This window comes from Papio anubis, chromosome 19 (genome assembly GCF_008728515.1).
Source record: "Papio anubis isolate 15944 chromosome 19, Panubis1.0, whole genome shotgun sequence".
Classification (NCBI taxonomy): Eukaryota; Metazoa; Chordata; class Mammalia; order Primates; family Cercopithecidae; genus Papio; species Papio anubis.
In genome coordinates this window covers 13,150,750-13,163,819 of record NC_044994.1, presented here as the reverse complement: position 1 = coordinate 13,163,819, position 13,070 = coordinate 13,150,750, and the positions used below count along the sequence as shown (strand labels likewise).

The window sequence follows — 13,070 nt, the reverse complement described above, 5'->3', positions numbered from 1 at the left end:
CCTCAAAAGAAAGCTCATAATCTTATCCATCAAACCTGCTCTTATTCTTTATTCTCACTAACCTAGTTAATGGCCATAGGGTCTTTATGAGATGAGCCAAGGCTTTGGAATCAGACAGATCAGTGTTGCCCTGTAACTATTTTAAGTTAGATGAAAAATGCATGTAAAGTGCCTGTGCATAGAAAGTTTTCAGTAGCTATTATCTTGGTTACTGAACATCACATCCTCATTTTGCCGAGAGTTGTTCTATTCATCAATCATTCTCACTTAGGTTAGAACAATTTTCTTTTTTGGTCAAATCATATTTTGTTATCCTTAAAATCCTTTAGTGGCTTTTCATTGTTTGCAGGGTACCTTTCAAACTCCTTGGATATACCGAATCTTTAAGTTGACACCTGTCTGTCTTTGCAATCTTCCTGCTCTACACTTTGTTGTGTGTACCCTGTGCTTTAGCCATATTGAGCTACTTTTATTTCTTTCACTTAATTACTGACTGCCTACTACAGACAAGGCACAGCTGGGAATATCGCAGAGACTAAAACTGACAGGAAGCCCGGAGATTACATTCAGATGGTGAAGATAGACCAAAAAAAAAAAGAATACATAAATGAAAATATGTACAGCTTGTAATTATTAATGGGAAGAAAATACACATTAATATCATTGTTTTGACTTGGCACTGCCCTAGATGGGGGTTCTGAGGAAAGGCTCTCTGAGCTCATAATATTTGAGGTAAGAACTGAAAGTCAAAATGAACCACCTGTTAAAGAAGCTGGAGAAAATACATTCCAGGCAGAAGTGATAGTAAGTTCAGTATTCTTATTCTAAGATTTGTATGAAGGCACTAGCACATTTTAAGCTTCTGGGATGTGTAATTTATGTTTTTAAAATATCATTTCTGCTGCTTTGTGGGGAATGCTTTCAAGAGTGAGAACAGTGATAAAAAGGGAGATCAGTTAGAAGGCTATAGGCTGTAAACACTGGTAGTAGTAGAGCGGCAAAGAAGTTGAGGTATAGAGGACAAGAGTTGGTGATGAATTGGATAGAAGGAGGCCAGGTGCGGGGACTCACACCTGTAATCCTAGCACTTTGGGAGGCCGAGGCAGGCAGATCATTTGAGGCCAGGAGTTCGAGACCAGCCTGGGCAACATGGTGAAACCCCGTCTCTACTAAAAAATACAAAAATTAGCTGCGTGTAGTGATGCGCACCTGTAATCTCAGCTACTCAGGAGGCTGAGGCAGGAGAATTGCTAGAACCCAGGTGGCGGAAGTTGCAGTGAGCTGAGATTGCACCAGTGTACTTTGTCCTGGGCGACACAGCGAGACACCGTCGCAAAAAAAAAAACGAAAGACTGAGACTAGCTGGGGTTGGAGTGGTTTGGGGATAGGCCAGAAGTATAAAGGCATCTATTGTGGATATGTTAACTTTAATAAGATTATTCGATATCTAGGTGGAGATGTTAAATAGTCAATTGGTATCTAAGTCTGGCTCTCAGGAGAGAGATATCAAGAGTCAGAAGAACATAGTGGATGGATTTGTGTTTGATTAAACAGAAGGGTCTTAAGAGGTGACAATTTAGTGGTGCAGCTAAGTTGTAGGTTTGAGGGGAAAGATAAGTAATAGTTTATTTATATTTATTTAATAGTTTATATTTTGTCACCTAGAGGGTGGTCTTCGAGAGTGGGAAAGCAGACTTCAAAGAAACTAGAATCCTGATGGGGCAACTTACTAGTTGCGTGAACATGGAAAAGTTAACCTCTCAGAAGCTTAGTTATATTTCAAAAAAGGAGCCTCAGTGTAGACTAATATATTCCAGTAATAATTAAAAGAGGTATTATACTACTGTGGAATCTTATTCATCTGAATTGTATAAATTGGAGTTCCTACCATGGCCTTAAGCCTCCTGAACCTTTTCTGGAACAATGCAGGGTATAAATTAATAACCACAGCCTTATTTTTCTGCTTTTACTTGATGTACCTTCATTGTTCTTCTTTGTTGATTCACTTTCTTTCTAGCTATACTCTTCACCTTCTAGTCTGAAAGTGGTACTGATTAATCTCTCATCATTGGGCAAGAGCTGGGTTTAGAAGATTTTATTGCTGTATTATATTTTATAACTCCTTTTCTTTAGAGATTTCTACTATATAAACAGTTTACATAACATGAGAATTTCTATAATTAATAGCTCTATTCAAGTCCCAGGATTAAAAACAATAGAGATGTTTGAAACCAAATTACAGCCCATATAAAGTGAAATGTATTAAAGTACTCTTTCTTTAAATGTTTGTAACTTTTTGCTTTCCCAGAGATGGAAAAAAAGCTGAAAGAAGAAAGAGAAGCTCGAGAGAAGGCTGAAAATCGGGTTGTTCAGATTGAGAAACAGTGTTCCATGCTAGACGTTGATCTGAAGCAATCTCAGCAGAAACTAGAACATTTGACTGGAAATAAAGAAAGGATGGAGGATGAAGTAAGAAAAATAGTACTGACTTTGTTCATCTATTAAAAGAGAAACGATTATATAAGTTATGACTGAAGAGTTATCTATAATTTAAACACCGTGAAGGAGATTTGAATGAAATGATTGACATGGGTCTATGTTCACTGCTATATGGTTACCCCAGCACCTAGAATTTTCCTCTTCAAATAGTTATTGAACATTCACTCTGTGTGATCTATGCCATTTTCCACTATGACAGTACAACTGTATTGAAATGTCATAGTTCCTTCCCTGAAAAAACTGACCATCTGCTTTAAAGAAAAAAAAGAGTCTTTATTATAATGCATCTTATATCCCCAAAGAAAGCATTGCTCTTAGATTTCAATAAAAGTGTTTAACTGTAGTCTTTCCTGGCTTAGATTGATAGCATGGGGTATACATTTTATAAAGCAGTTAATAAAAAGATAAAATGACAACATGTCCTGGTGGTTACTATATGTACTTTAGAAATTATTTCTAAGACCGAAAGTAGGAAAGCCTTCTCAAGAAGATGTAACATGTTACCTAGATTTTAAAGGTTGAGTAAGACTTCAAAAGGTAATAGTTTTGGAGTCAGAGTTTTATTTGCTAGAGGGAATATTATCAGTAAAGATATGGATAATAAAGTGAGTACCGGGTGGATAAGAAGATGGGTAAGTAAAGCATAAAAAGGAACTTGATAGAACTTTTAACTTTTTGAAGAAAAGAAGAAGACATGTTGAGTGGTCATGGGAGAAATTTGGAGGCCAAAATATCGATACTCTTTAAAACTTGCATGGGTGGCCAGACACATTGGCTTACACCTGTAATCCCAGCACTTTGGGAGGCTGAGGTGGGCAGATCGGCAGATTGCTTGAGCCCAGGAGTTTGAAACCAGCCTAGGCAACATGGTGAAACCCCATCTCAAATACCAAAATCAGCTATGTGTGGTGGCGTATGCCTATAGTTCCAGCTACTCAGGAGGCTGAGGTGGGAGGATTGCTTGCACCTCAGGAGATTGAGGCTGCAGTGAGCCGAGAGTGAGACCCTATCTCTAAAAAATAAAACTTGCATGGGAGCTATCGGTGAAAGCACTTCTAGAAAAATCAATTTAGTAGTGGTATATAGAATGGTTTAGAAAGAAGAGAAACTAGAGGTACCTATTAAAGTTAGCATGCAGGAGGAATGTACAAAATTTGAAAGATAATATTCAGTCATTTAAAAAACATAATTTTTGACTACCTGCTATTTGGCTCTGTGCTAGGAGTTGGGGGTTACTGAAGTGAGTAAGATATAGGTATGGTCCTGACTTTGTTGGAAGTTACAGCCAGGAGGGAAAAACAGATATTAAAATAGTAACTACTGGCCAGGCGCAGTGGCTCACGCCTGTAATCCCAGCACTTTGGAAGGCCGAGCTGGGTGGCTCATGAGGTCAGGAGATCGAGACCACCCTGGATAACATGGTGAAACCCCGTCTCCACTAAAAATACAAAAAATTAGCCGGGCGTGGTGGCAGGCACCTGTAGTCCCAGCTACTCGGGAGGCTGAGGCAGGAGAATGGCGTGAACCCGGGAGGCGGAGCTTGCAGTAAGCCAAGATCACACCACTGCACTCCAGCCTGGGCTACATACAGAGTGAGACTCAGTCTCAAAAAAAAAAAAAATAGTAACTACAAGCATTGCAAATAATTAAAAAGAAAGTACCGAATGCTATAGGGGTGTATTACTAATCACATTTGGGAATTACAGAAGGCCTTGCTAAGAGTATGACATTTGAGAGCTGAAGAATGAATAAATGAAGGAGGATAAAACAGAAGGAGTAGCCGGGCGCGGTGGCTCACGCCTGTAATCCCAGCACTTTGGGAGGCCGAGGCGGGCGGATCACAAGGTCAGGAGATCGAGACCATGGTGAAACCCCGTCTCTACTAAAAATAGAAAAAATTAGCCGGGCACAGCAGCGGGCGCCTGTAGTCCCAGCTACTCGGGAGGCTGAGGCAGGAGAATGGCGTGAACCCGGGAGGCGGAGCTTGCAGTGAGCCGAGATTGCGCCACTGCACTCCAGCCTGGGCAACAGAGCAAGACTCCGTCTCAAAAAAAAAAACAAAAAAACAAAAAAAAACAGAAGGAGTAGTGTGTACAAGAACTGTGAGATGAGGGAGAATTTCTTGCATTTGAGGATCTGAAGAATATGATTGGATTGTAGAGAATGGCCAATGATAGGAATAGAGTTAGAACAGATCATGAAGGCCATTGTAAACCACTGTAGGAATTTTGAGTTCATTGGTCCGAACACCTAATGAACACTTCAAAAATATTTGTTGAGTTGAATGAAACATATGTTCAGTTTGTTTTGTTAAGCTTTGAAGGGTTGTAGAGTAGAACACATAAACAGGTAAATTTAAGTATTCCATTCAAATGTTCCCCCAGAAATGGTTTTTTTGTTTTTTGTTTTTTTTTTTTTGAGACGGAGTCTCACTGTCACTCAGGCTGGAGTGCAATGGCATGATCTTGGCTCACTGCAGCCTCTGCCTCCCAGGCTCAGGTGATCCTCTCACGCAGCTGGGACTACAGGAGTGTACCACCATGCCTGGCCAATTTTGTATTTTTTTGTAGAGCGAGGGTTTCACCATGTTGACCAGGCTGGTCTCAAACTCTGGGTTCAAGCACTCCACCTGCCTCAGCCTCCCAAAGTGCTGGGATGACAGACGTGAACCACTGTGCCTGGCCCAGAAATGAGTTTTATAATCACCTTGTACTCCAACATTTTCATGATGATTGGGTCTGAAAGGAACCAGAATTTTTTTCCCTCCACAACATCTCATGTCTGAAATTTGAGAATTAATTTGACTTTATAGTAAATCTACAATAATAAACACATGGAACAATGAAGACTCTTTAAAATACTAATATTTTCTACTAGTACCATGAATTATAATGTACTTGATTTGGTTAGTATTCTTTCAAATAATGTCTAATAAATTATTTAAGAGATTTAAGATCCCAATTATTTTTCTAATTCATAGGTTAAGAATCTAACCCTGCTACTGGAGCAGGAATCAAATAAGCGGCTGCTGTTACAAAATGAATTGAAGACTCAAGCATTTGAGGCAGACAATTTAAAAGGTTTAGAAAAGCAGATGAAACAGGAAATAAATACTTTATTGGAAGCAAAGAGATTATTAGAATTTGAGTTAGCTCAGCTTACGAAGTAAGTCTTTAAAATAACATTGTAATTTCTTTCTTTTTTGTGCTCATCATTGACTTGTATGTTTGATATTTTACATATGTACAGATTATGTACTTAGAGTTTGTGAAAGACTGCGAAAAAGTATTTAGAAGTAAAAGAATTTACTTGCAAAGGTTTTCAAGGGAGTTCAGGCTTTGGAAAGACCACAGTTTTCTCATCTGATTTTCATGTCCACAGAAGTCATCACATTTCTTCAGGTTAGAATTACAAAAATCACAGCGCCTTGTAGGAGATGTTCAGAGGCTAGAATTAGACATGACACACTGTTTTGTTTTGTGTCTTTGGTTCATCTCAAAATGCAAAAATGTCTTTTTTGTTTTTCTGTTACTCTTGGGATGTGATATGCCTGCTTACTTGAAATGGAGAACAAGCAAGATATCAGGATTGCTTTCACAATTTGCCTAAGAATATGCATCACAAGTTTAATATCAAAAGTGGATATATCTTATGCCAAGTCCTGTGTTTTTATTTCCTCCGAATTTATTTTATTATATCATCACTTGCTAGCTTCATTTACAGAGGTGATTCTTGGATTAAATTTTCAGTTTTCATAAAATTGGGTTTATATTGGTGAAATTCTTGTCCTCTTTTAGGGCCACCATTTTCACAAAAATGTGTTTTATATTTTTTTCCTCCAAAAATACTCTCACTCAGCATTCAGTAGAGATTGTTGTGGACTTTCTGTCAACCACATGCCTTTTTAGATACTGACAATACAAAGCTATTACTGTCTACTATGAAAGTCTAGCAGCTAGATTTTCAAGCCTAGCTGCTAGACTTTCATAGTAGACAGTAAATAATTGTTGAAAATCTGTGTCTTCGGGTTACGTTGTGTTTCCATCTTTTGGACCCTGCTCCTTTGTGAGTTTTGTTTATATATATATTATATACATGCAGCTGTCTGTCTATGTTCCTCCTTCTTTGTCAGTTTGTTGTTCTTGCTTTCCCTTCTTACCTGATGATTCATTTCCAGAGCCCCTTTTTTGTGCTTAATTGGCCATAATGTCTAGTATGTAATACTGAATTATTACTTATTAAATATAGTACTATGATATATAGCACTGAACTGTTACTAAATTTTTCATGCCCCCCTTTTTTTTTACTTACTGTACAAGACATTTTCTTCCCTATTACTGCTTTTCTCTGTAAAAATTTAGCAAAAATATGGTATCAATTTTATTTTTTCATTTTGGATAGATCCACAATTAATATTCTCCAAAAAGTGATCATCAGTAGAAAAGGGCTCTCACGACTTCTGTATAGCATCATTTTATAAGGAGCAAGATAGAACCAGTGTGGCCTGACCACGTTAATCAGTAAAATAATAATGAAGTATGTTTTTTAAAAATAAAGATTGTTTTAGTAAACCTTTTTTATATTAGCAACTTTAACAAACTAAGAATAAATAAAGTCTAGTATAAGTAGGAGCGTTTGTTCACTTGTTTTTCTTTTCATCTGAAGACAGTATAGAGGGAATGAAGGACAGATGCGGGAGCTGCAAGATCAGCTTGAAGCTGAACAATATTTCTCGGTAAGTGAGAATCATTTTTAACATATGCACTGTTTCAAAACCTGACTTACAACAAGGTATTAGATTCTTTTATGTGAACTTTTTCTTTTTAAAATTCTTTTTCAAATGACTCTTCATCTTCTAATAAACATTGTGATTTTCTTCTTTTTGTTTGTCCATTTGTTTCTTGGCATATTAGGCTATCATTGGTGTATGTTTTTAAATCATAAAAACTTTTCAGGCCAGGCGCGGTGGCTCACACCTGTCATCCCAGCACTTTGGGAGGCCAAGGCGGGTGGATCACTTGAGATCAGGAGTTCGAGACCAGACTGGCCAACATGGTGAAACCCTGTCTCTACTAAAAATACAAAAATTAGCTGGTTGTGGTGGCAGGCACCTGTAGTCCCAGCTACTCCGGAGGCTGAGGCAGAAGAATCACTTGAGCCTGGTAGTTGGACATTATAGTAAGCTGAGGTCATCTGTGCTCCAGCCTGGGCGACAGCAAGACTCTGTCTCATAAACAAAATGGAAAACTTTTAAATATTATTGAAAACTCTTGCCCTGGGTATTTGCTAAATGTAATTATTCAAAGTATCTACTGCTAACTTCTGCAAAGTGATCTGTAGCATCCCATACACTTTCTTGCCATATGCTTCCGCAGAGCAATCATCCATGCCTCCAGATGTTTGCATGGATGTCAAATGACTTGCGGTGGTTCCTGTGGATTCTTCATTTTGCTTCTAGAAAATAGTACAAAACCTGACCCTGTCTCAGTTCTGATTTATTGCATTGCTTGTGGGCATTGGATTAAACAGCATTCAATTCAATAAGCTGTTATGAACCAGATTTTAAGATTTGTTTTTATTCTGGGTTTTCAAATCAGATTATTTTTCTTTTTATCCCTTCATTGATTTACTTACTTGAATTTCATTATTTGAAGTCAGAGAGATAAGAATCTAAGTCCCAAAGGCCAAATAGATTACTTAATTTTAGGAATTCTAAATACTTAACCTAGAGTAAGCCCTTATTCTTCTTTCATTTGCATTCCCATAGACATTTATGTATTTTTTTGCCTAGAAAAGTGCTGTTTCTTAATGTAATAAGTAAGTGTTAAAGTAGTTCTCCACAGCTGTTTGCTGGCCCTTGCTATTTTTTTCCCTTCTCTTTTTCTTTTAAAATGAAGAGGGTAGTTAAAAAGAAATAGATATCAGAACTGGAAGTTCACTCTGTAACTTCAGCAACTAACACAAAATGAGTCTCATGTGTTAAATATTTTTCGCTGGAGTTGGCAAAAGCTTAGTGAATTTTTTAAGAACCATTGTTCTGAAATAAGCATATATTATAGATATGTTAGCAGAATACTTGATAAATCTTATTTGTGGACATTTCTTTTCTTTTTTTTTTTTTTTTTTTTTTGAGATAGAGTCTTGCCCTCTTGCCCAGGCTAGAGTGCAGTGGCGCAATCTCAGCTCACTGCAAGCTCTGCCTCCTGGTTTCACACCGTTCTCCTACCTCAGCCTCCCGAGTAGCTGGGACTACAGGTGCCCGCCACCACACCTGGCTAATTTTTGTATTTTTAGTAGACACGAGGTTTCACCATGTTAGCCAGGATGGTCTGGATCTCCTGACCCCGTGATCCGCCCACCTCGGCCTCCCAAAGTGCTGGGATTACAGGCGTGAGCCACTGCACCCAGCCCTTTTGTGGATATTTTTTACCTGTCTCCCAACTGCCCAGTACATCCCACCCACCAAAACAGAAGTGATTTTTTTCTAACATTAGTCAAGAATTGATCTAACATTTAAATTAGTAGTGTGTGTTAAATTTCTTTATAATGTCTTCCCAAATCTATAATACACTTTATTAAGCTATAATGTCTTTTTTTTTTTTTTTTTTTGAGATGGAGTCTCACTCTCACCCAGGCTAGAGAGCAGTGGCACAATCTTGGCTCACTGCAACCTCCCGCTCCCGGGTTCAAGTCTCCCGAAGAGCTGTGATTACAGGAGCGTGCCACCACGCCCAGCTAATTTTTTGTATTTTTAGTAGAAACGGGGTTTCACTATGTTAGCCAGGATGGTCTCAATCTCCTGACCTCATGATCTGCCCGCCTCGGCCTCCCAAAGTGCTGGGATTACAGGCGTGAGCCACCACACCCGGCCATTAAGCTATAATTTCTATATAATATACCCATTTTAAGTGTACTGGTTAGTAAGTTTTGACAAATATATACAACTGTGTGACCACAACCACAATCAATATGTGGAATATTTTTTTTCACCGCAAAAAGTTCCCTTGTGGCCCTTCACTCTACATTTTTCCCAGCCACCTCTATACACAGACAATGACTGATAGTTTTCTGTCATTATTGATTATTTTCACCTGTTCTAGAATTTCATATACATGGAGTCACACAGTATATGCTTTTTGACACGGTTTCTTTCACTCAGCATATTTTTTAGATTTCTTAGTTTTACATGTTGTGTCAGTAGTTAATTCCTTTTTATTGCTAAGTAATATGAATTAACCAGTTTTTTTTTTAACCCATGTATTGATGGATATCTGGTTCATTTCCACTTTGGAGTTGTTATAAATAAAACCATAAGGAAAATTCATGTATAAGACTAGGTGTTGATATATATTTGCATTTGTCATGGGTAAATACTTGAGAGGAATTGTTGGATCATATGTTAATTTTTAAAATTTATAAGAAACTGCCAAATTGTTGTTAACCCAGCATAAACACTTACTACTTCTTGTCACTTGTTTTGCAGACACTTTATAAAACCCAGGTAAAGGAACTTAAAGAAGAAATTGAAGAAAAAAACAGAGAAAATTTAAAGAAAATACAGGAACTACAAAATGAAAAGTATGTCCATTTTGCTTTAGAACAAGAATTAGTACTGCAATAGGCATTCTTAAGTTTTAAAATAGTGAATAGATGTGCCATTATTCTGGTGGGAATGGTATAGAACACAATTTATTGGGCTAATTCAGAACAAATCAGATTAGACTAAATTTACCTTTATGGTGAAAAAACAATGCTATAAATCAACACTGTAGCAATTGCAGAGATTCATTAAACTGACAAAAAGTTGTTTGACAGTTGTTTTCAGGGGTATCTCAATTTTTATTTTTTTAATTTATTTTTATTTGAGACAGAGTCTTGCTCTGTCACCCAGGCTGGACTGCAGTGGCGTGATCTCGGCTCACTGCAGCTTCCGCTTCCTGAGGTCAAGCGATTCTCCTGCCTCAGCCTCCTGAGTAGCTGAGATTGCAGGCATGCAGCACTACGCTCGGCTAATTTTTGTATTTTTAGTAGAGACAGGGTTTTACCATGTTGGTCAGGTTGGTCTCAAACTCAAACTCGTGACCTCGTGTTCCGCCCACCTCGGCCTCCCAAAGTGCTGGGATTACAGGCATGAGCCACCACGCCTGGGCTAGTATCTCAATTTTAAAAGATCTATTTATATATAAATCATGCTGTTTTTGCAAATCATTATTTCAAGTTAGATAAAGGTACTTAAGGTCTTCTTAGGATTACTATGCAAGTTATGGCCGGGCATGGTGGCTCACGCCTGTAATACCAGCATTTTGGGAGGCTGAGGTGAGAGGATCACTTGAGCGCAGGAGTTGCCCAAGACCAACCTGGGCAACATAATGAGATCCCATCTCTAAAAATAATAATAATAAAGTATTATTATGCAGGTTAATTTTCATTACATGTGTATGTTTAGGGTCTTAAAAGGAGAAAACCTTATAAAGCTATTTCAAGTGTAACAGCTTCATTTTAGAATTCAGCTGATAGGTCCAACAAGATACTAACTCATGCGGAGTATCTCATAGCTAGGTAATGTCAGAACATACACTAGAACTAGTTTTCCAACACTGTTATATTCTCTTTACATTTAATCACCTTTGAAAGACTGTTTGTTGTTGAAACAAACAATTACAGAAAACAGCAAAACTAATAGTTTTTATGAATTATGACAAATATCGTCATAACATCATCATCCATGAAAGAGAACCTTGCTATCCACTTCAGAAGCCCACTATATCCCACCTCCTAATTATGCCTTCTTTCCTCCCCATCTCAAGAGTAATCACCATCCTGATACAAATTTGTTGAAGAAACTGGAATTTTTTGTCCTGCAGAGGTTCCCTCAGTTGCAATTTTATTGATTCAATTTCTGTAGTTGGTTGAACATTCCCCATTTCCCTTATGTTTCCTGGAAGTCAGTAGTTATATCTAGAGCTCCTCTGCCCAATATGGTGGCCAGTAGCCACATATAGTTACTTAAATTTAAATTCAGTTACATAAAATTAAAACTTAGTTCCTCAGATGTACTAGTCGTATTTCAGGTGCTCAGTAGTCACATGCGGTTAGTGTCTACCATATTATAATAGATAGTACAGATACAGAACATTTCTGACATCCTAGAAAGTTTTATTGGACATTTCTGATTTGGAAGCTTAATCAGATTCAAATCTGATTTTTAGGAGAAAGAAGACTAATTCATATATAACCTTGTACTTTCTGGTTTCCCTGTTTCTGTTGTTAACCACTGTGGTACTCTACGTTAGATCCTTAATACATTAGGTGTTGCAAACTGGAGATACTCACTTTTATCATTTTTCATTTTTTTTGTTGTTGGAATACATAACCTTTATTTTTACTAGTTTTATAAATAAACTTAGACTTTTCATTGTTTAGCTTTGTTGACTTGATTATAAATTAAGTATAATTGCATCTTTTTGCAATTAAGTTGCCTTAATCGAGTTGATTAAGTTGATTAAAATATTTGAGGTCCAGAATTGACAATAGTTTGTTGCCGATCTGTAAATTACTATAAATTTTAGCATCACAGCAGGTATCAACATACTAATTTGGTGGCCAAGTATCATAGTTAGATAACCTAGTTAACTGAAAGCTAAGGTAGACACAAAGCTGCATTTCCTGGTTGTTCTCTGATACAGTCATACTGTAGAGTCTGGTCTGTTACCTACTCTACCATTTGTATGGTATTCACAGTGCAATATGCAATCCCAGATGTATGCATTCACTGTGAAGGGCATAGTATAGGCAGAAACCAATCTGTGATCTGAGGAACAGAAAGAGAAAGTAATTAAAAGTGCCAAATATTCACTCCATACTATATTGTTTCAGAGTTGATATATTTTCCTTTTTTCATCTGTTCATCTATTTAAGACAAATATATGGATCACCACTATTGTGCTATAAGTACTGTGCTTTGTGCAGCTATCCAATTATTAGTAAGTTACGATTCTTCAAGTGCTTCAGAATCGAGTTAGGAGAGAGATAATCAAGGTACAGTGGCTGTGCCAAAGGATATCTCACCTTACCATGTGGGATTCAGAGAACATTTCCCAACAGAGATCACAACTGAGGGAAAGTAGAATTAGCCAGGGAATGGGATGTGGGGAACAAGGGACAGTATAGGCAGAAGCCAATCTGTGATTTGAGGAACAGCAAATGGTTAGTTCGTGACAGATAAGGCTGGAGAGATAAAACTGAGTCAGATTACAAAGGACCTTGTGTATCATGCTGAAGAGTTTAAAATATTGAAAAGTGGGGACTTTTGTTTCTTCCATTGTTGTCTATTTATTCCCAGCACTTCAATCAGGGACTTTTAGAGTAAGTATTCAATAAATACTGAATGAATAAATGAAAATTCTAAGCTAGTGACTGACAAGTATTTTAGAAAACTCACCCTAAGGAGTGGAGAATGAATTGAAGTAAGAGAAAGCTGCATAGATACAGGGAGCCCAGTTATAGAACCACTGGAAAAACTTAGATGTAAAATTATAGTGGAAGTTGGCAGTAAGAGGCAGGTGCATAAA

The 13,070-nt window shown here is 37.5% G+C and overlaps 1 protein-coding gene across 2 annotated transcripts in view; it reads left to right on the top strand.

Annotated features, from left to right (window-relative positions):
* The window catches only part of ROCK1 (Rho associated coiled-coil containing protein kinase 1), a 163,699-nt gene that overhangs the window by 123,324 nt on the left and 27,305 nt on the right, over window positions 1–13,070 (top strand). For both annotated transcript variants that reach the window (XM_017951600.3, XM_009192496.3), the window contains exons 19-22: window positions 2,309–2,469; window positions 5,480–5,664; window positions 7,165–7,234; window positions 9,983–10,077. In XM_017951600.3, coding sequence (XP_017807089.1) covers window positions 2,309–2,469; window positions 5,480–5,664; window positions 7,165–7,234; window positions 9,983–10,077 — 511 coding nt within the window. The remainder of the gene's footprint in view (window positions 1–2,308; window positions 2,470–5,479; window positions 5,665–7,164; window positions 7,235–9,982; window positions 10,078–13,070) is intronic.